Raw genomic sequence first — 23,618 nt, forward strand, 5'->3', positions numbered from 1 at the left:
TAAAGTAGTTTATATATATATAATAGGCCCACCAGCTTCAGTCACGCATAGTGACTGCCCGAGGCAAAGGATGTCCTGGGCCCAAGACTGGGAGGAGGCTGCTTAACACACAGATGCCCCAACAATGGGGTGCGGAGGGGGGCGGGGGGACACCTTTCTTGCCAGATGGCTGTCCAAGAGTCCTAGCACACAGAGTGTCAAGTCCACCTTGGGGACCTTAGGTCAGGGAGCCCTGCTGCTCTGGTCCTCTGCAGTCTCTGCCAGTCTGCACCCCTCCTGAAGCTGTGCCCACCAGACGGGCTCTCCAGCTGCAGGCTCTGAGCTGCCTGCCCATGCCAACAAATGTGGCAGCCTCAACGCTTTTCCTGCCTCTGCTTCTTGCTTTTTTCTCCCTGCTCATCCATCACCTGGAGGGGCGAGGGCAGGGTGGACACTGCAGAGCATACTCCTGGTTCCAGCTTCCACCCGCATCGCTCTGCACCTGACAGTAGCCAGCAGGGCCTCTCCTCTCCCACCCTCCCCTCTTCTGGGCCTGCTCCCTACCCCCTTATCACTCTCTCTAATCCCTGCAACCAAAGCTCTCTGGCTGGAGCAGCAGCCTAGCCAGCGGCCTTGCTACTGGAGGATTTGCATCCTGATCTTGCCGCAAGATGTAGCCCTTTCTTTCACTGTCTGTGCTTTGGGTGTTGTATTTTTTTTTTTTTTAAGATTTATTTATTTGTGCATACAGAACTGGGGCACCGGCCAGAGGCTCGGGGCAGTGAGAGGCTTCACCAGAGACAGAGTGGAGAACAGAACAGGCAGATCGACGAAGCACACTGCTGACGGGGGCAGCGGGCGGGTCAGGAGAGGTCTGCTGCGCCATGTGGTCACCTCCGGGGCAGGCAGGGATCGAACTCATGCGGAAGTGGCTTTAGATTCTCAGTGCTGCGCTTTAACCCGCTGCGCCACCAGGGAGGGCCTTGGGTATTGTATTTTTAAAGATGTTACTGAGGTGTATGTCATGCAGTGTTTCACCGATATTTTCTTCTATATATTTTATGGTTTCAGGTCTTATGTCTAGTTCTTTAATCCATTTGAGTTGGTTTTTGTGTATGGTGTGAGGTAGTGATCTAGCTTTATTTTTTTCTTTGCACATTAACAGCCCAGCTTTCCCAGCATCATTTGTTGAACAAACTTTCTTTTGTTTCATTGCATATTCTTTGCTCCTTTGTCAAAGATTATCTGTCCATAAAGCGGTGCATTTATATCTGAGTTTTTTATTTGATTCCATTGTTCTGTATGTCTGTTCTTGTTCCAGTACCATGCAGTCTTAATTATTATGGCTTTATAGTATAGTTTGAAGTCTGGGAGTGTGATAACTCCAGTCCCTTCTTTCTTATTCAGAGCAGCATTAGTTACAATGGTGATGGGGACACCATACAAATATCTTGGGTAGATGAGTGGAGGAACAGAGAGTGCCCATGGCCCAGAGTATTATGCACATGAGTTCATCTTCAGCCAGGAGGAGGTGTGTAGCCTGACACAGGCTGCCAATGGATGAATTTGGAAAACACTGGGATTGGTGAAATGCCCACATGAGGACCGTAAGGCCCCCTGAATGGACACATTCATGGGACCAGGACATGGACCGTGGGTGCCAAGGTCCTGGGTGGGGAGTTGTTTAATGGACAAAGACTTTCTGTTCTGGAAGAAAAAACATTTCTGGGATTAGGTAGAAGTCATGGTTTCATGGCAGTGGTGGTAAGTAGCTCTGGGCCACCGAGTTGTACACTGAAAAATGGTGACAACAGGATGTTTTGTGTCATGTATATTTGACCACAGTAGAAATAAGGGACATGAGTGCCTGACAATCCCAGCCTGGTGTGGAGGAGATGAGGATAGGTCTGTCTCCCTGTCCTTCCTCCACCCTCTTCTCTGTATGGAGGTAACGCCTGGGCTTTCCTGCTGAGGATTGGCCTCCCGGCTTCTTGACAGGGACTCATTCTGGAACATACAGTGAGCCCCAGTGACTTGTTAGCCTGGCTTTCTTTGGGAAAGCAGACTTCCAGAAACACCTCAGTGACAAGTGTCCTTGAGGGGAGTGACATGGAAGATGGTGAGCCCAGCAGGGGGCGTTGTGGGCCTGGTCACTAGCGCAGATAACTGGGCTTGGCCTACTGGGACCTGCTCAAGGACCATGAAGAACGCGCCTCATTTGTCATCTGGGGGACCAAAGAAGTGTTGTTTGCCCTGGCCAAGGGCATTGGCTCTTTGCACCTGCAAAGAGTTTTGTAGGTGGGTTCTGCAGGTATCTGCCAGCCTGTGTTAGATGAGGCCCCAGCAGAAGGCTGGGGCAACTGAGGTGAGGCGCGGTCAGGCTACACCTGTGAATCTGATGGGCAGCAGTGCCTGGAGGGGGAAGCACGCAAGGCATGTGACCTGTGCAGGGCATCTTCCTTTTTTCTCTGGACACCAATATCCAGCAAGGGGTGGGTCTCTATGCCTGTACTTCTTGCTGGAGCGCTCATATAGGTTTGGGGTAGTTATTGCTCCCCATTTCCTTCACAAAACTGTGGTGTGGCCCCATGAGAGCACCCTGAAGACTGGCCAGCCCAGCAGAGCAGCACAGAGCTGCTGCTGTGGGCAGAGCACCTGTCTGCAGGGAAACTCTCCTTTGGGTTCCTGCAAACCCAGGCCTCTGCCTCTACCTGCAAAGGTGCTAGGAAGCCCTCGATAAGATCTTCCGTCTTTGAGGAATAGCAGGCAAGGCCTTGGGCCCTGGCTTTTCCTACAGGTGGCTCCTTTTCAACCCTCTCTGGACTTCACCCAGCCTGCTGAGGTGGCTAGGTTTCCACGCTGAGGTAGGCCTGCGGCCCGACACTCCAGGGCTGCAGTTCCGCACCAGAAGCTTCACTGCATGATGGGAAGGCAGTGGGGAAGAGAGGCCTAGGAGATGTCTGAGGGCCTGAGCAGGCTACCAGGAGGTGGGATGAAGAGGCAAAGGGGAGTCAGCAGGCTTGGTGTTCTGCTGTGTGAGCTTGGACAGATTACTTAACCTCTCTGAACCTCACTCTTCTAAGCAGTATGGTCAACCAGCTTCATCGAGTTGTTGTATGGGGTAAGTGGGCGAAAGCACATTGCGTGCTGAGAAGGGTACTGGTGCATGACAGGGGCGTGGATCACACTTAGCCAGTTCTAGGTTGACATCACTATATTCATGTCCAGTGTCCAAGGCTGGTGACTCTTGCTCTTTACACCACCCTTAAGCCAGGGGATTGGGCTAGTTGCCAGATGGCCTCTACCCCTCTGCTCTGGCATTCTGTGAGTCTGAAGGCCCCTAGATGTGGTGGGTGAGGGAGGGGGTAGGGTCTCTGGGAGAGGCACAGTGCGAGCAGAAGCAGACCGAGACAGACCCTGTTAGTTTCCTACTATTGTGTAAAAAGTACTATGAATTTAGCAGCTTACGATACCCGACTATCTGGTCACAGTTCTGATGGTCCAATCTCCAGCTCTGTAAATGAGGATAAAATCAAGTTCTTGCCTGGGGGATACAGGGGACAAAATGTGCTCCCCAGCTCTTAGGCAGTTGGTAGAATTTTCTTCATTATGATTGTAGGACTGAGGTGACCTTTGCCTTGTTGGGAATTGGCCGAGAATTGCTCCCAGATCCCTGAGACCCCCCTGAAACACCCCTAATCCTTGTACTCATCCCCTCAGCCAGCAACAGGCTTCCAATCTTAACCTCAAGTCCCTAGAGCCTCAGTGCTAAGCTCAGGCCCTCCAGAATAGTCTCATTTCATGAGGTTCACTGTTGTAGAATTTATCTGTAAAACCCTTTCCAGAAAGGCCTAGTGTCATGTTTAACTGAATAACTTGGGGAGGGAGTATACACCCAGGGCACTATTAGGGCTCTTTCTACCATACATGGCATGTTCCAGGTCATGCCCCCAGGGGGTGCTAGAGCACAGCACGGCACAGCAGCCATTAGAAGTGGGGGAAGCTGGGTACTACTGGTAGAAGGGAAGTTGGGCCTGTGGGCCTTGCATGGAGAGGATATGCTTCAGCCATCCCCACCTCCAACTGTGTCCCTGCACCCCTAGTTACCCTTCTTCCGGTCTGAGCCCACTGTATACATGCCCTCTGCTATGCTGGCCTCCACACCTGGGTTCCCTACCTCGGGTGAGAGCACCACCAGGCCCGCACCTGAGACTCCTTCCTCTGGCGTGGCGAGACACACCCACGAGCCCCTAGGAGCTCAGGAGCAGAGAATGTGCCTCCCATGGCACCATGCTGTTCCATGGGGCTGGGCTCTGGCTCAGGCAGCCTTTGGAGCAGGCCAAAAGGGGGGCTGTGCCCTGCACCAGCCAGCAGACAAAACGGAGTCATGAGGCCAGTGAAACTGCCACCAAGGCAATCCTCTTCCCTGGGCAGTGTGCCCTCCCCGTCACCAGCACCAGCCTCCAAGAAGTTCAGCAAAGGTTTGAGGAGTTAACATTCACAGTGTCAGCAGCATTTCTGGAACCTAACAGACTATTCCTTGCCCTGTTTTAGATCCGTTACAGTTAAAAATTCAACAGACTCTTGATTGGAGGCCAATGTCTGTGCTCCAAGAAACAGCCTCAGTAATAGAAGGTTTTGAAATTCCAATGTGCCTTTAAACCTGCTAGGACCTTGCCTTTACGATCATAGCAACGCGCTCGGCACACCCAGCCTTTGCGGTCTCCGTCCTGAGCATGTGCTGTTCTCATCTTCTTTGTGTCTCTCCTGGTGCTGGTGGGTGGAAGACCTTTGCACTAGGTCAGATGGTGAAGCCCCTGCAGCTGTTTCCTTCTGCCAGGTGGGCCCCATGGGCATCTCAGCTTAGCAGACAATGAAAGGGATGCCAGACAAGCTGTAAAGTCCCTTCCCACGTGGCTTAGAGCCTTCTGGAGGGAGGAGAGTTCCTGCTGAGAAGGGAGGTAGGAGTGAGAACCTTTCCAGCTCTTCCTACTTCCAAGGTCCCCTTGCAGGGGACAAGGAGCATGGGGCCCCGGCAGTGGCTGGGCCCACCCGGTCTGAGCAGAGAGCGATAGCAGTGCTCTCTCCCTGCCGACTGGGGGGCACGTGTTCCTGCAGCTGTACCCCGACAAGGGTGCAAAGTCATATTTGCAGCTTACGGTCTACAGGTATCCACTGACCGGTTAAGGGGAGAGGCTGCTGTCCGAAGAGGAATAGTCTCTTTGGAAGGAGGCATTTTCTTGGAGGACACAGGCCCTGTGGAGGGGTGGTCTGGGAACCCCCTGGCACATTCTAACACGTGGGTCAGCAACATGAAAGCCTGATGTCTGTTTTATTGTGCTTTCTGGTGGATTTCATTAACTTCAAGTTAAGGAAGACTGTTTCCTCAAGCGGGCTTATCTCCTGTTTTTTCCCAGGAGGTAAGGTCCAGGTAAGGACTGACCTGACCATACAAGCTACTGTGTTGGCCAATTCCATCTGGGAATTATAGCATATTTGTCACACTGAAGGCGCTGTCAGCCCACTGGAGTCACAGGGCGGCTGGGAGCCCAAGATGCCATGGTGAAGGCCTCCAAGAATGGGGAGCTCTTCTCAAGTGGGGGCCCCTCCACTTCCAGCAGTGTCTCACACAGCTGTCTGTCCTCTCTCCCACAGCCCGTCCAGGGCCCTGAGCTGGAGGGATGGAGAACTCCTCAGCAGTATCCGCCTCCTCCGAGGCTGGGAGCAGCCGCTCCCAGGAGATTGAGGAGCTGGAGCGCTTCATCGACAGCTACGTGCTTGAGTACCAAGTGCAGGGGCTGCTGGCGGACAAGACAGAGGGGGATGGCGAGAGTGAGAAGACACAGTCCCACATCTCGCACGTAAGCATGGCCCAGGGAGGGGGCTGTGGTGTGGGCAGGTGTGGTGGCAAACTCAGAGAGGGTGATGGGGACCCAATTTCTAAGCAGCCTCTGATCACCTGGCCCCAGATTCCCAAGGGGTCAGCCTCCCTGCCCAGCAGAGTGTGGCTCCAGGCAGGAAGCCCTTGCCTGTGTCTTCTCCCCATGGGTGACTGGGAACTAGCCAGACCCGCTAGTCATTGAACACACGTTTATTGTGCATCTACTATATGCTAAGCCCTGTTCCCTGTCCTTAACAAGCGTATATTCAAGAAGACGATTGGTGATTATAGCTTCCCACAAATGCACACAGTCAAAAAACTAACTTGTGAATGTTTCCTCTGATTTCAAGTACCCTCAGTTGCTGCAAGCCAAAGAACACATATCAGGCCGTCCCCTGGGGGATTCCTAGTGCCCACACCCTGCCAGGCACACAGAGGCTCTGGTCGGAATCTGGGTTGAACTGGACACTTCCTGGGTGGGTCTTTGGCAGCCCCAGCCTTGGTGGAAAGTGGACTAAGGTGAAAGACTGTAGGGCCAGGTTTAGAAGTCCAAGGTCTCCCGAGAGAGCGAGCCGTGAAGGGAGCGGCCATTGCCCCACGTCCTCGTGAGCACCGTCAGTTCCCACAGGCATTTGTTCAAAAGTTGGGTCCAGATTTGCCTCCAGCTGCCTGTGTGACCTTGAGCAAACCCCTCAAGTTCTCTGAGGTTTGGTTTCTTATGCAGCCAGTGGGGGGTTGCTCTACTGCCCTGGGGATGTTGGAAGGTCACAGGTGATGAGAGGCTGGAGGCTGCAGAGAGCCAGGGGGTTGCAAGCACACGGGGGAGCATGTGCTCTCCCTGTAGGTGTCGGGCCCAGGTGTCGCGCTCTCATACTCACCGTCCCACCCCAAGAGAGAGTCGTGAGGAGCCCCTTGGTGCCCTGCGTTGGTGCCCTGCGCTGAGAAAAGCCAAAAGCCTGGCTGGCTCCCTGTCTGGCTGGGCAGAAGGCCCAGACCCGCCAGCCAGTTGGGAAGCCAGAGCGAGCCTATGGTTTTCCTCCAGCTCTGCACCGGGGCTTACCAAGGAGGCAGAGCAGGCAGCCACGCGTGCGCTCACAACACCTCCGACCCTCCTGAGGCCAGCACCCTCCCCAGACTCCGACGCCCAGATGCGGGCCGGCCAGAGAGGATGGTCTCTGGGGATTTCAGATGGCTGCGTGCCGTGCCGGGAGGCAGGGTGTGGAAACCTGGCCGCTGTGAGGTCTGGACATGCGCCTTAGCTTCCTCCCTGAAGTTACGCGGATGAACGCAGTGCTTGGCAGAACCCCAGGGCTCAGCTGCAGCGGCAGGCCAGAGGGGGACATCACTGTCTTGCTCCCCACCAACCCCCACGGATACGCCCAAAGCCTGCCGGGCACAAGTCAGAGGAGGGGCTGCTGCGGCCAGGGCTAAGCCAGGCCAGGATCAGATAACACACTTTTTTGAAAATGAGCTCTCTATTGACACAGCTTTATGGGAAAGCTTTCTGCTGAAGCACTTTTGCTTGTTTTTATTTAATCTGATGACTGTTTTGGATGGAGGCCAAAAGCAAAAAACAAACCCTCGGAGAATGTCCTGTCTGCCTGTCTGCCATGGTGTTTTGATGTTTCTGGGAGAGGAAAGAATCTTGGAAACCTTGAGAAAACTTGAGGGAGTGGAGAAGAATGTTGCTTTTTAGATGGTGAGGTCATTTCTTAGGGGCTGAGAGATGACCGTTGACACTGAAGGAGAAAAATGCTTCGAGGTTGGTGGGGTTCTCCTTCCCCCTGAAGGGTAGGACCACCCATGTAAAGCTTAAGCTTAACGGAAGAGAGTTAAGGAGAGCGGTGGGGAGATTGAGCATGCGACACTCAGTTGAGTTTTCCTCTTATTTGAAGCAGCCATTAGAAGGAAGGAAGGGTGACTGGATCGAGGGACAGACTAGTGGCTGGACGGATGAATGGATAACAAACTTTTTCTTTAGCTGAGTAACAAGAGAGGGTACAGTCTTAAGTTTACAAAAACTTTGGGCAGGTGAAATACCCTTTCCCCACATCTCAGGGGTGCCTTGCCTCCTGTGGGTTCCAAGTCTCCACAGACACACCCTGGAGTTGTGCATTTTGCCCTTCGAAGGAGGAGGGCTGTAGCCCTATTCTGCTGGCGAGAAGGTGGGCAGTGGCTGACCACTCCTCTGTGGCTGGCCCTGCCCCCTCCCACCAGATTTCTTCTGGGTACAGGCTGTGACTAACAGCTGTTGGATGGTTAAGATGTTTTCCCTATGGAGTGAGAATGAAGACTCCAAAGTCTCATTGACAACTGGCCTGTAGTAGGAGAGAACAGGGGGTGTGGGGGGGGGGCGGGGAGCTGTAGGTGGGGAGAGCCTGGCTGCACTTCTCTCTCCTGTTCTCTGCTCTGGCTGCACACTGGAATCACACAGACCCACCCGGAGTTCAGCTGAATGGGAAGGCCTGGCCTTGGCCTCCACATCAGTCTCCATGTGACTGATGTCCTGCTGAGGTTGGCAGAGAAAGCCAGCACCGAGGCCCATCCCCACCTCTCCATGGCAACGGCCTGCTGCACCACTGCCTTGGATGGATGGGCTTTTGGGGTACTGAAGGGAGCAGATGCATTTGCTGAAGGCCATTCTTTCACCAATTCTTAGTAAGAGCCGATGAGGGTCAAATTAAGAGCCAGTGAGAGTGAAGGTAACGTCCCATAGCACTTAATGCTGCTTGGGAGTCCTGGCTTTTGTCCGTGATGTAAGGTGCCTTCACAAAGAGAAATGCAACCATGAGAACATTGCGGGGTGGGCAAGGGTGCCCAGGTCCCTAACCTGCAAAGGCTGGACTTCACGACAGTGTGAAGTGACTCCATGCAGACAGCGGAGTCTCAGGAGCTATGGCGGCCAGACTTGGCTCTTCCACCTTAAGTAAGATGCTTTCAGCTGATCGTGGCTTTATTGGGGTGTAACTCCATTGTACGTTGAGGAAGCTCTGCATTCAAGTTGACTCGATGTCTCTCTCACAGTTTCTCCTTCTCTTTCTCTTCCATGCTTTTCCTTTCATCCGCCTGCCCTGTTCCTGCTCCCAATCTTTAATTTCTTCCTGCCCTTTGAATCCCTTTCCCCTGCCATCTCTGCTGTAGGAGGAAGCGCTCAATGGTGGACTACCCATGAAAAGCTTAACAGAAGAAGTGAGTTAAGGGGGGTTGTGGGGTGCTTGAGCATGGGCGACTCACTCTGGTCTTCTTATTTAAAAAAATCATTTATTTTTAATTGCACATACTATATTCACGGCCCATAAGAAATCAGACAGCAGGGATAGGATTCCCTTGACTGCCTTCCCTACCTTCCATCAGATTAGTGGGTTAGCTTTCTCGCCTCTGCCTCACCTTTCCAAGATACAAATACTATAGCTTGTAGAAATGGACTATTAAAAAATCTTATTTTCTAGTAGTGACCATGTTGTTCAGGAACTCATCTAACTGTGGTCTGTCCATCTGTTGCTGAACAGGTTACTTCCAGATTTTCCCCCTGTTGAATCTGCCTCCTTTTCCACAAAGTGTTTTGTGAGGAAGATTCTGGGAAGCAGAACCTATCTTCATAGCTATTGCCAACCTGCTCTTCATCACCGCTGTTCCGATGCACCCACCACTAGAGGGCATTGGGGCAAATTGTCTCCCAACTTGACTTCTGATGAAGTTGAGTCCTTTTTTTTTTTTTAATCAATTAACCAGCCTTTTAAAAAATAAATTCAAATTTTATGTGATTTTAAATCAGTAAATGGATAAAGAAGCCTTCTAAAAACAGAGATGTGCCACCACAGTTTTATGACAAAAATGTTGACTTCCCTCCCCCCCCCAAATTATGCTTCTAGCGTACATCTAATTTTTAGCTTACTTGTTTATTTAACACGCCATTCTAGGTATTGGTGGTTTCAACATAAAGCAGAATTTCTTGATCAGTTCATCTCCTGCCAGTTACTAGTGGTGAAATAGCACAATACCATGAGAGCTAACATTGATTGAGGCCCTGTTCTAGGCTCTGGGGACAAAGTCGTGGACAGAATGGACCATAATTCCTGTCTCCCCAGCATTTACTTTGTGGGGGAAGAGACTAAGAAGGAACTAGGTGTTTCAAGATGATGCATGGAGGAAGGTGGGCTGGGAATACTACCTTGTGAAGGACGGCTCTCTTAGGAGAGGACTTGTGAGCCGAGATCTGGAGAAGGGTAGCAGGATCCTACCAGAAGGAGACTCCAAGGCAGAGGGACATAGAGGGACCAGGCTGGTGAGACGAGGCTGGCTGGAGCGTGGCAGAGGAGGGGCAGGGTGGGATGGGGCAGAGAATCTCACACTGGATGTGCTACGAATTTTCGGTGATGAAGGTCTGGGTGGAGATGGTGGTGACTGGGAGCAGGTGGTCACGGTGGAGGTGTGGAGAAGCAGTCGGGTTTGCTTATGCTTTAAAGGTATAGAGAACACAATTTTCTAATGAGAGGGCCTGAGGATTTGAATTTAAGCAAAGAGACCAGAGTTTGCAGAAATTACATATGGAACACCCTGGAAGAACAGCTTCAGGGTGCAAAGACCACGGTTTCAGGTTTTGTTTTATTTTTAAAAATGTTATTTATTTTTGCTTAGAAGAAATGGGGTACAGGCCAGAGAGGGAGTGGGGGACAGGACAGGCAAACTGAAATGTACTGCTGAGGGGAGCAAAGGGTGGGACAAGAGATGTCTGCTGTGCCACGGGGGTCACCTCCCTGGCCAGGGATCGAACTCAGGTCGCGCGGTGGTAGCACTGATATTTAACGCCTAGGCCACCAGGGAGGCCACGAGATTTCAAGTTTCGGATGTGAGTGGTGTAAGGTAGTGACAGCTGTTGTAATACACAAACATTTAAGTGTGCAGAGGGACCTCCAGTGGTGGTGATGACCTGATATTTCCATTTTAAAATAGATGACATATTTTAAACCCAAGGATTTGGAGAAGAGGGTCAAAGATGGAGCCCCAAGTCAAGAAAGGAGACTGCCACATTTCCATGTTAATTCATCTACTCTTCATAACAATTCCATGAAGATGTTGCCAGCTTGCAGGGAAGGAAACTGAGACCCAGAGAATTGAATCAGGGTCACCCAGGAAAGATGTGTCCAAACTGAGGTTCGAACCAGGTGGTCTGGCTCCAGGTGCCATATACTTAACATCCCTGCTACAGGTCAATTCTGTTACTATTCCAGGTGGGACAAACCGAGTCTTAGGAATGAAGTGACTTGCCCAGAGTCATAAGATAAGTGATAGAGCAGGAGTATGAATTCAAGATTGACTGCTTTAAGAACCAAAGCCCTTCGTCACTGTGGCATGCTGTCTCTACAATGGGAAATTATTTAAGATAGGAGAAAAAAAGAAGCCCCTTTTCCTCCTCAAACCCCCACCCTTGGCAGCCTCCTTCCCGGCTTTCCCAAGAGGCCCTGTGGATGGAGCAAGAGCTGCCTGCCAGAGGTCTCAGTCCCACCACCCCTCCTGGCCCTTCTCTCTGGTCAGTGGGCCACACGCCAGGGTAACAGGTGGTTGGACGTGCACCTTTGAGAAGTTCTGGTCTCAGGCCGACAGGACTGTGCTGCTGGCCACCCAGTGCTTGGGCTCCAAGGAAGCCATGCCTCTTCTCAGGCCCCTCACAAGGAAGCAGGGTCTTGGGTAAGAGTGGTGGCTCCCACAACCTCAAATTGCTCATGGGGTGACTTTGACACCCCTGTGATTAAGAAATATTGGATAGCATGACTTTTCCCATGAGTGTCACTTGGAAATGATTGCAGCGGTACCTAACATTGTAAGAATAGGACAAAGAGCTTCTGCATATTCTTCACCCAGATTCTCCAAATGTCACTATTTTACTGCAGCACTTTCTGTCCCTCTCCCACCCGGACCCCGCCCCATCTCTTTACTCTTCGCTTTAGGTCTGTAGAGGGATGGATGGATAGACAGACTGATTGACTCTAGGCAGTTTTTTTCTGATCTTTTTAAGTGTGATTTGCAGATTTGATTCTACTTTACCCCTAAATACTTCCGCGTGTGTTTCCTGGGGCAAAGTCTTTCTCCTACAGAATCACGGCATGGGACATATACATTGATATAGTACTATTATTTAATCTACAGAGCTAATGTTTCACCACTTCTCCCAATGAGATCCTTTGTATCAGCAACAAAAAATTCTAAGTACTTTCCCCGAATGAGACATGACCCAGCAGTTCTGCTTGTGGTTGTGGACCCCAAAGAAGTGAAAGCCAAGATTAATTGGGCCCTTGCACACCACACCTGTGGTGAATAGCAGCATCATTCACAACAGCCCAAGGCTGGGGACGCTCGATGGGTGGATGAACACACTGGAATATGGGACTGGTGGCATATTGTTGAGTCTTTTAGGAAAAGGGAAATCTGCCTCCTGATACAACAGGGACCAAGTGGAGACCAAAAAAGGTAAATTTATTGAAAGACTGAAGAGGCAGAGGGCAAGACCAGGGAGGTTGAGCTTGAAGGAGCTGAGGCTCTTTCATGCTGTTCCATGGACTTTCTAACTTGAGGTGCCAGTTGCACCGGTTGTCTGCTGGGATGCCTGGTCTTGGGCGCCGACCTTTGGCACAGGGTGTGTCCTGACACTGTTTCTGCATTCCTGGATCTGGGCTGGGCTCTGGCCTGGTGGCCCATCTCATCACCTGTCCCCAAGGCAGCTCCAGCATTTCCTTATCTGTTCCAGCCTCCCAGACCTGCCTGCTGGGCAGGGAACAGGGAGCAGTTTTACACCTTACTAAAAACACTTGGTATCAGACATTTTTATTGGCTCTTTGAATTAGTACCTAGCCACCCTCTCCACACACACAAAACAAAACACTAAAAAAATAATTTGAACAATTGCATTAATACCTCCTTACACCCATTAGCATTCCATCTTTTGTGGGCCATGTCACCGGGTGAGTTGCTTAACCAGGCCTTGCCTCACTTTCAGGTGCAGATAATAGAAGTGCTGGGGGGGGGGAGGCAGGGAAGTGTTATGGCTACACGTCTAGAGCAGTGTCCCTAGAGGGAGCAATGACCTTTCTGTAGTCCCACTGTAACAGGGTGGTCCCTAGGAAAAAGAGAAGTTACAGGTTCCCTGCCCCACCCAGAAGGAGGGTGGAGCTGAGCAGAGAAAAAAGAGAGAGAAGGAATCAGAAGAGAGAAAGAAGGAAGCTGGATGGAGAGCCAGAAGGAGACCTGAGGAAGCCACATGGAGCACATGTGATGAGGAAACCGTGCTTGTTTCCTGGCCCTGGACTGGTTAAGGCAGATGTGGGTGAGAGACCTGTAGGGAGGTGACTCTGGCAGTGTTTATATTGATTTTGATGTTGCTCTTTTCCTCCCAGATTTGTCTGGCCATTTCTGACCCTTTTCTATGGGTCCCGGCCAGAAGGTGCTTTAGGCTTGTGACGGACATTCGGGCCTTGCTCTGCGCCAGTCCGTTTTGGGTTGACTTTTGCCCACGAGGGGATGGGTCACTTCAGGTGTCTGATTTAGACATTATATTCGTTGTTTTCTGTATTGTATACTCACTGTAGTAAAGTCCCTTTTCATTAAAGTTTTATATGTTTTGTCTTGATGCAGCAGATGGCAGAACCCACTTAGAGCAGGCAGGTTTGGGGTTCAGTGGTGCCCCTCTCTCCTTGTCCTGTAACACTACAAACCTTTTGTTATACACGTAGCCTCTTGCTTGTCTTTAATTCTGTTCATGATTTCGTTTGTCACGCAGTTCTAGATATGGGTGTAGTATAAACTTGTATCTTGGATTTGAATCAATTTGGAATGTTTTCCAGGGCCAGGTGAGGTAGACATGTTGGGTACTTTGCCTTCCTGGCCAGCTGGTTGTGCCTGTAGGATGTCTCCCCTCCCCCCCCACCCCCCCAACTCAGAGCACTAGCCTTCCTGGGCCCATCTGTGTCTAGTCTTCTGACTCGCTGGCAGTGGCTCTAGCCAAGGGCTCAGCTCCAGTATCTGAAAGGGCCAGACCCTATGGGGGCGGGGTGGGTGTATGCAGGTACCCTTGAAAAGTGGGGCTCCCTCAAGCTATCCTTTTCCTTTCCCCTCCCCCGCTCACGCCCTCTTCCCACCCCCACCCCAGTACTTCACAGACAGCTCCCAAAAAATACGGTGGATCCTGGGATGGAGATGACAGATAACAGATTGGAACTCATTTATTTTAAATGACTAATAAGAGCAGAGAATAAACATCTGTAGCCTCTTGTTTATTAAATTTTAACCCTGTGTCATTCTTATCTCAGATTTTGAAATTAAAAAATAGATGGTAACAGCTCTGTGCGGACCCTCAGCCACGGTAGGCTCAGGTGGGGTCAGCGTGTGTTCCCCTACATAAAGCTTTCCACTTTGCTTCCTCTTTCTGTTCCACGTCCATTTCAGGAGGACTCTCCTCTACTCCCCAGCTGTGAACCCATTTATCTTGAAGAAGAGTCTCCTGTGGGACCCCTATCTGGGGACCCACTCGGGAAGGGAGGGCCCTCTCTTCCTATGAAATCCTCTTGAGCACAGGACAGGTTGGGGAAGGTCGGTGTCTGGAGATTTTTCTAGACTGAACAGGCAGTGGTGGGGGTGGGGTGGTAGCTGCAGCCTAAGAAGAAAGGAGACAGCGCTGAGAGCAGAATTCAGCAGAGGCAGGGAGGAGCTTTGGGGGGAAGGGAGAGGAGCTCTGGGGGGACGGGAGACTCCCAGGGACTGTCAGGGCCAGGGAAGAAACACTGGCCCCTTGGGGCTCATCAGGCAGCAGCAAGGAGTAGCCTGTCCCTGGCGCTGCCCCTGGCTGAGGGGCAGGAGGGTGAACGCTTGCACTAGGGGGAACAGGAACACTTCCCTAGGGGGAGCAAGGCTGCCCACATAATTCCTTGTGGTGGTGGAAGGTTCTGGGAAGCTGTGGACCTTAGACCCTCCCCCTCCTCCAACAGCTTCCCCAGCCAGCCCTGGCCAGCAGTCAGGGTGGGGTTCCATCCTCACCTTCTGCCCTCTTGGCCCCACCCCTCCCCCCACTGGCCACCCCCCCGCTGATGCAGACCCTCACTACCTCACCACCTTCTCAGAGCCACTTGGCTTCCCTCTCCACCTCCAGTACAACAGAAACCTGAATGTTGGGTCCTTCTAGCTAGCCTCCGCCTGCTTCTCCCCTGGGCCACGGGGCCTCCCCTAACTGGAGCCTTTGCTTTCCCCAGGAGAAGTCTCTGGCCGCAGCAGGAGAGGCACGTTTGCCACCACCTGCCCCTTTCTATGCCCAGGCTCCAGATTCTTCTCCAGGAATCTTGGCTTGCTGGGCTTCCTCCCTGCACCTCACCCCTCCTTCCGTGGCCACCCCCCGCCAAGAGCACACAGTTCCTTGTCTATCAGAACGCCCCCCACCTCCTTTGCAGTACAGTTACTGGACATCTCTCCAGGTTAGTGGCATATACAGTAAGAAATGGCCTTTGACAAAGCAGAGTGGTCTCATGGGAGCTTGGAACTGTTCCTGCCAAGCTTAACCAGGAGCGTGAGGGTGGCTGGCGCTGTCCCCTGGCCTCCTCTCTGTGACTACCTGCCCTGGGTCCCCTGCCAGGGAACAAGCTGACCCCAGGAGGAGGGGCACCCACCTAAGAGCCAGCCTCCTGTGGGATGTCACATCAGCACTATGCAGCTCAGGTTGCGTGTTTGGGATGCCCAGAAACGGGGTGGGGGAGAAGATGGGGTGTGGAGAAGGGAGAGGCTTTCTCTCCAAGGTTACCTAGGTTGGGATGAGCAGTACAGGACTTAGGCATCTCCCAGCCGGTGGCCACATAGGGGCTGACCCCAACCCTTCTAGCCGGGCCCCAACCAGGAAAGGGGGAGCCAGACTAGAACATAAAGCAATTGTGGGGTCTGTGTGTGTGCATGTTACTTTACGTACAGTGTGTGTCTGCATGTGTTGTAGATGTACATATGTAATTCAAAATATGTATGTATACGTAGATATATTACTTTGAAAAATTATTTTAGAATGACAGTAAAAGTGCAAAAATAGTAGTGTTCTCATCAACCTGTCACCCAGCTTCTCCTAATGTGAATCTTATGTAACCAGAATACAATTGGCAGCCCTAAGAAATTGGTAGTTGTGCAGTGAGACTTTATTCGACTTCCACCAGTTTTCCACGGATGCCCTTCTCTGTTTCAAGATGCAAATTTGCCTCTAATTGTTATGTCTCCGTAGCCTCCTCCAAACTGTGACATTTTCCTTGTCTTCTCTTCCCGCCTCTGACCTTTTTGAAGAACGCTGGTCACTTATTTGTAGAAAGTTGGTCAGTTTGGATGGCCAGATGTTTTCTCCTGATTAGACAGCAGCTGTGCATTTTTGGTACAGACACCTCAGGGTGATGTGCTTGGCTAACTCGTGATGTTGGGGAGTCCATGATGCTGCCATGGTGTGGGTAGACAATGTTGCCTTCCATTGCTGGGTTAAGGTGGTGCCTCATGGATTTGTCCTCCCGGCTCCCCATGTGAATAAGTATCTTGGGGGAGATGCTGTGATCCAGCAGCTTCCCAGAAAGAACTAGTTACCCAAGATAGTAAAAAAAGTTGAGAAACTACATAACCCAGAGGTCAGCCCTTGCAGGAGGCTGTTAGCTCCGCGAGGCCTCGGCACTGAGGGAGACGCCAAGGCTAGACTTCGGGGTCCGGACCGTGGGCAGAAGTGAGGGGTGGCCTCAGGAAGGAGACGCATCGTGACTGGCAATGCCACCCGAGGGGTATGGAGAGGGAGGACACGCCCTGGGTGTTTCCCTTCATCTTGGCTCCCTCGGGCGAGCTCAGTGGATAGCTAACACAGAGCCTGGGAATGTGCAGAGGTGGCCAGGCCCTCTGCAGGGCAGGACAGGGGTGGGTGAGTGCCAGAGGGCACACTCACCCAGCAAAGCCACCAGTGGGTGCCGCCTCCCAGAAGACACTGCTCCACCACGGAAGCCTCCGACCACATGGGACTCTGAGCACTTGAACTGTGGCCGGTCTAGCGTGACCTCTGCTCTAAATGCATTTCAAAACCTTCACTTAAAAAAAGGAATATGGGGGGCCCTCCCTGGTGGCGCAGCGGGTTAAAGCACAGCACTGAGAAGCTAAAGCCACTTCAGCATGAGTTCGATCCCCGCCTGCCCCGGAGGTGACCACATGGCGTGGCAGACCTCTCCTGGCCCGCCCGCTGCTCCCCTCAGCAGTGTACTTCATCGATCTGCCTATTCTGCTCCCCACTCTGTCCCTGGTGAATCTTCTCACCCTCTGCATCTCTGGCCTGTACCCCAGTTCTGTATGAATAAATAAATCTTTAAAAAAAAAAAAAAGAAATATGGGGCCCTCCCTGGTGGTGCAATGGGTTAAAGCACCTCACTAAGAAGCGAAAGCCACTTCTGCATGAGTTTGATCCCCGCCTGCCCCGGAGGTATCCCAGTTCTGTATGCACAAATAAATAAATAGATGTTAAAAAATAATAATAAAATAAAAAAAGGAACATGAAATATCTCATGTGGGGTACAGGCCAGAGGTGAAGGGGGGGTGAGAGGATTCACCAGAGACAGAGTGGGGAGCAGAACAGGCAGATTAACTGAAATACACTGCTGAGGGGAGCAGCGGGCGGGTCAGGAGAGGTCTGCGTGCCATGTGGGTCAGCTCCGGGGCAGGCGGTGATTGAACTTGTGCTGAGGTGGCTTTAGCTTCTTAGTGCTGTGCTTTAACCTGCTGCGCCACCAGGGAGGGCCCTCATGAACCATTTTTATATTAATTGTCTATTGAAGTAACATTTTAGATATATTGAGATCAAATATATTCTATGTTTTATTTTACTTTTTCATTTCTTTTAACAATTTGGCTGCTAGATGAGTTCAGATGACATCTGTGTCTCCGGTCTGTGACTCTCATTTGTTGCAGCTGGAATACACTTGTACCAGCCAGCCTCTGTCATCAGCCTTGTCATAAAGTCTCCTTCCCACATGAAGGTCACGCCCTTGACCCACTGTCAGGAGGGTGTGTCAGTCTTGTGCATTCACACTCACTCAGTTCTGACCAGGTGTGTCAAACAGGAAGCAGCTGTCCTCACAACTTTGAGGAATGACAGATAGTGCAGGTCAAGCTCAATGATGGACGTGAGCCGGAGAGGCCCGCAGATGCTTCATACACCAGAGAATGTGCAGCGCTGAGCAGGGAGGGCACTCTGCAATGCTGCCTTGTGTCTCTGTGCTGTTTCCAAGGGTCCTCACCTCAACCTCGCACGGTCACCAGCCTTCCTGTCCCCACTTTATAGATAATGAAGTGAAGCCTGGGAGAGCACCCAGCTTTCAGTGGCTCTCAGAGCTCAGGTGCATTACTGGGAGAGGGGAAGTGGGGACACTGGTCTTGTCTGGTCAAACCACTGATGCCTCAGAGAGTCTGAGCCATTGGGTGCAGGCAGAGCCCAGCGACCTCCCAGACTCTGAGTTCTTAGGTGGTGAGTGGTGGGACAGGATTCCAGCCTAGCTCTTCCCAAGTGGGCCCTCTTATACCCATGTGGGGGTGGGGGAGTAGACACACTCACGCCCCACCCACCTCTGACTCCAGCTTGACATTGTAGAGAGCTAACATGGCTGAAGTCGGGTCAAGCAACCAAAACTCATCAGAGGCCCTGAGTGACTTCTGGTTGACTTTGGAATGTAGCTGAGTTTTCATCGCTTTAGCAGGCCAAGTTTGCCTTCCCCAAGCATTCCCCAAAGGGTCCCTGGGAGATGCCAACCTGGCCCAGTGATGGGAAAGGGCGTGCCCTTGAACATGGCTGAGCAAGATTTTGCACTGGCCCCACTGCACAAGGGCAGAGCCAGGCCTGGGTGCCAGGCAGAGTGAGGATAATCCTGTGTGTCCTGTCGTCACTGACCTCTCCTCTCTCCCCTGCAGTGGACAGCGAACTGCAGCGTGCAGCTGGACAGCAGCTGTTCCTTCTCCCAAGGGCGAGCCCCGCCACAGCAGGTAGGGAACCACTTTGTGCTCCCTCGCGGGGTTGGCATTTGTCTTGTCTGGCTGGCCCATGATGCAGACAAGAAGCAGCGGTGTGGAGAAAATAGGAGAGAGGAGAGGGGCGGGTGCAGTCGGCCTCTGACTACCCAGCCCACAGTGCCGCCTCCCTCCTCAGAACAGATATTCGTAGATGTCTTTTCAATGTAACGTGATTTATAACAAACACATTCAAGTAACCAAACACCCACTGAGACGAGAAGGGCTGTGATAAATATGGGATATCTGGAGTACCTCTTCCCAGGGGAGGCAGTTACGTGTCATTTAGCAACTGGGATACCTGCTGAGAAATGCGCCTGTAGGAGAGTTGGGCTTATAGGAGCATCACAGAGTGTGACCACGCCACCCAGACTCTGTGGAACAAGCCCATGACACACCCACACTCGGAGACAGCTCGCTGTCACCACCTTAGATGCGACCACCCTTAAGCGACAATAAGATGAATGAGCTGGAAGTTCATGGATCAGTGTTGATGAGCCCCACAATCAGTGGGGGGGTCTCTGGTTGGCAAAGAGCCTGACGGGCAGCCTGTGGGAAGAGGTGTCGGAGACGCGTCCATTTCTCCATGGCCAACCTGTTGTGTTTGGACCAGGCTGGCGACTGGTCTCCCTGCTGCTGCTGCGCTGGGGGACCCGAGGGAGCGCCTGCGTGGCCAGTAGGGCCCCATGGGCCTGTCTGCCCTCTGCTGTCCAGTGCTCTAGCTGAGATCAGCTCGGCCTGTCAGGACAGTGGGGTTAGACTGAAAAGCATTTATCCTCAACCCCAGCCCATCCTCCCACTGTGCCTGCACCGAGGGATGAAAGGAACCTTTCTGGGCTCTGGCAACAACTTGCTCCCAGTTCAAAGTGACCACATTAACACATTGCCCTGGCTCACTTACTTATTGATTAAACCAGTTCTTATCTATTCTGTCTGGAAGCAAGATGGCCAGGGGCCTCAGCTCCAGATCTTTCTTAGGCTGCAGAGCTTTCCTACACCTTGGTGGGGGTGGGAGCAGCTGCTCTGGAGAGTCATCTCGCTTGGCCAGATGTCTTTTTTTTTTTTTTTTTTTTTTTTTAAGATTTATTTATTTATTCGTACAGAGCTGGGGTACAGACCAGAGATGCAGAGGGTGAGAGGATTTAGGAGGGGCCATGATAGAGCCCGGGAGCCAGGAGATGAGGAGGCAGGTCCTCACTGCCCCAAACTTTGTAGCAATTCTTTGTTCTCAGCTTCTTCATATAAAGGGCGGTGACTCGGAGGTCACTGAGGGCCCTAGCTTCCTCATGCCATCTGCAGATAAAGACACCAGTGTTCTCCTCTCACCTGTGTTCCTCAAACCCCCCAGCTTGGCCCTATCTCATGCCTCGCTATGCTAGGTATCCTTGCAAGGACTCCCCTGGGATTCGGCCCTATGACTTTCTACGCGAGCTTATCCATCACTTGTCAGGTGGTTAGGGGGGTGGAATGCAGTTTTCAGCTTTTCCTTGTAGTGCATGTGGACGATTTAGAGGCAGGCGGCTGAGTGGGAAAGCACAGCCCAGCGCACTGAGAAGACATCTCAAGATGCCAGCACGGGTTGCAGCTCAGGGACACAGCCCAGGACAGACAGAAGGTTGAATGGGGTCAGGACGAGTAGCTCTTCTCTGTCTGCAGGGAAGCACCAAGAAAAGGAAATGAATGTGCACCACAGCAGCAAGCCTCTTATCAGCCCTTGAGAAGGACTTTCTGCTGCAGGACTTGCTATCCTCAGAGCTTGCTGGCAGGAGAACAGGATGATGAAATGTTTGCTGGGTACATGATGAGTGTACCTCCTTATTGGGCAGGCTCATGCAAAGCCCTGGGGAAGGTGGGGGGGTGTCAGAAATGATGTCTTCGAGCCTGGCCAACAGCCTGTGATCCCACAGCCTCTGGAATGATAAGAAAAGGGCTCCCCACCCACCCTGTTCTACCATGATGCCTGGTAGCAAATCAAAGTGCTGGAAGAATGAAAAGGGCTTTCCCAAGAGTCAGGAAAACCAGATGCTGACCCAGATGTGGCCTGCATACCCTGCATACCAAGTACCTCTTCTGCAGAATCGAGCATTAGGAAGTGTGGACTTCCCTGAGCCTGCCTGGAAAATTTCTTTTATTGTTTATATTCTGTGTTTCCATGAAATGACCAACTGGAGCCAAACAGTTGCTCAAAGCAGCAGGAGGTCCACTTTTTCCTGATTTCTTCACTGCTCCCCACCTACCTGGGCCAATTTGCAGGCGGGGAACATGCTCCATGCCAGCACTGACTCTGACGAGGGATGGCAGATGGCACAGGAAAACCTCAAATACACCCCTTGCCTTTGGTTCAAAAAAAAGGGTAGAAAGAGTTTTTGGCCAGTCTCTGGTGCTTCTCCACTAATTATAGTATTTGGTTTAGTGCCAGTATAAAAACTCATTAGTACAAATGGTAACTTGGTGAAAGGGCCTAGGTTTCTTGGCAGTTTCCATGATGTATTAGAAGTACCATGAACATGTTGATGGCACTGCGCCATTCAGTCAGGACCTACTGAGCATCTGCTGTGAGTTTGGCTACACCAATGAGCAGGACCCTTCCAACTCGATACCTGTTGGTGGAATAGAGATCAGCTAACATGACACAGGCTAAAGACATACATGTGAAGTCCCTCCAAGGGATATCCTGACCACATGTCCTGTTGACCTTCCAAAGTGTGGTTCTCTTGGTCTTTGTGAACAGGGACACATTTTGCAGAACATGAGACTTGATCTGCAAGAGAGGGTTGGATATTTGACCAGACAGAAAAGAAGAGAACAGAAGATTAAAGGAGTTAGCAGAGCTTAAAGTTAGGTATGATGTTGGTATGTTGGGGCAACAGGAAAGCACATACAGAGTAGAGGGTGGTGTTTGGGGTTGCTGGGTGGTAGGGGATATGGGTAGTGTGTATGGAGGTGTCTGCTCTCTTTTGAGATGCAGGAGCATCCATCTTGTTGTGTATCTGTAGAGCTTATATTTTTCTCTAGTGTTCCATACAGCTAAAGTCTGTCCCCTGGTACTAGTCAGTATAGCCACCATTATGATGCAGCAACAAACAGTAACTTTCAACAGCACATTCAGGACCCAGCTTGAGGGAGCAGTTGCCATTTGAATCAGTTGTCATGATGGAGGGGAAAGAGCCCTGGAAGGTCTCCCTTCAGCAATTTGATGCTGCAACCTGGAGGGAACACACACGCTTACTCTCTCTGCTTGTTGCTCAGAACTGGTCACGTGCTCCCACCCCCAACCATTAGCACACTAAAAACGTAGCAGCCTTCTGTGTGCTCGGAATAGGGAAATCCAGACCTCTGGGGTGCCCCACTCTGGTAGAAGCTGACCTCTTCTTTCCCACATCAAGTTCAGAGCTCAGCAGGTCTTTAGACAACCCTCCAGGCATGGGTGGTCAGGATGACAAGCAGTTCAAAGCTCACCTGATCCACCTCACACACACATACACACACACACACACACACACACAGAGTACAGGAACTCTGGAGCTGCTGATGTTTCCAGTAATAGGGAGCTCACTCCTTCAAAGGACATCCTAGTGTTTTCCTTGATTCATCCCAGACCACCTTCTCACTACCTCCAGCAGATAGACTTAGCCTTCCTCCTTTGCTCATGGCTCCTGGTCTCCCCCCAACACTCTACCAGAGAAAGTCTTCTTTTAATGTTAAAGTCTTCTTTTAAATGTTAAATAACCTGCTTCTTATAGCTTCATCCCTTTGTCAAGGTTGGGCCATTCCTTTGCATACACATTTGTTCTCTCCATTGATCTAATCAGTGAGTTCTTGGAGAGCCACCTGTGTGCCAGGCACTGGGCTAGGAACTGGGAGTTGGGAATGGCCTCTGTTGACAGAGGCTGAGTGAGGAGTACAGTGCAAGGCCATGACATAATAGGACACTTTAAGTATGGACTCTCATTCCCCTGGCTGTGCCTCTGAGACCTGAGCACCGTCCTGTTGAACGGTGCTGCCTCTGCTGTTCCCTGCACGGGTGCCTCTGTTTTCCAGAAGATGCGATTGATCTCCATCCTCAAGGTGGTGTCTGGCTGCAACTCACCTGGAGGAACCAAGATGCAACTCTTACCAAAAATTGATACATTGACTTTATTTAGAGAGGTCAGCAGCAATCCTTCACTGAGAACCTGCTGGAAACAGGATGAGCTTGAGAGCTTGGTCTCTGCCTGCAGGAACCTGTTCTTCTTAGAGAAGTAAAACTTCCTTGAGTGGAAAATCTACACCCGAGCAGGATGTGAATAAGCGTGTGCTGTGTGTGCAAGGGAGCTGTGTCTTACAGGAGATGCCAGATGCAAGGCCTGAGGGAGGAGGCACTGGATTACCACTGTCATGACCTAGGGCTAGAGAAGGAGGGAGGTACCTGGACTCTACCACTTACTATTCAGTCACAGGTGAGGTCTGTCAGCTTGCTGTAGACTCAGTTTCCCCTCTGAAAAAGGAGGAGATGCTCTAGAGTTGAGCCACCAAGATGTCTTGCTTGAAGTACAGACCTAGATTTATACTACTGGGGAAATGGAATAGATGTCCTTTCTATATTTCTTTTGCTAAGTACAGCTAAGAGTCCTGGGTATTCTAAGTAAAGCAAACATGGAAGGTTGTGAAAGGTGGTGAGGCAACAGGCCCCTTGGGGACCTTGGGACTTGGGCAGAGACACAGTGGTTATTTCCCTAAG

At 51.5% G+C, this 23,618-nt stretch overlaps 1 protein-coding gene across 7 annotated transcripts in view; it reads left to right on the forward strand.

Moving 5' to 3' along the window:
* Positions 1-23,618, forward strand: part of CTIF (CBP80/20-dependent translation initiation factor) — a 247,013-nt gene that overhangs the window by 53,765 nt on the left and 169,630 nt on the right. For 3 of the 7 annotated variants that reach the window (XM_012725942.1, XM_012725944.1, XM_012725943.1), the window contains exons 2-4: positions 5,635-5,840; positions 9,002-9,049; positions 18,803-18,874. In XM_012725942.1, the coding sequence (XP_012581396.1) occupies positions 5,661-5,840; positions 9,002-9,049; positions 18,803-18,874 (300 nt within the window). In that variant the 5' untranslated portion in view covers positions 5,635-5,660. The remainder of the gene's footprint in view (positions 1-5,634; positions 5,841-9,001; positions 9,050-18,802; positions 18,875-23,618) is intronic. The other 4 variants (XM_004683889.2, XM_004683890.2, XM_012725945.1 and 1 more) reach the window with 3 other exon arrangements.

The sequence above is a fragment of the Condylura cristata genome, unplaced genomic scaffold (genome assembly GCF_000260355.1).
Source record: "Condylura cristata isolate star-nosed mole 26May11 unplaced genomic scaffold, ConCri1.0 scaffold00016, whole genome shotgun sequence".
Taxonomy (NCBI): domain Eukaryota; kingdom Metazoa; phylum Chordata; class Mammalia; order Eulipotyphla; family Talpidae; genus Condylura; species Condylura cristata.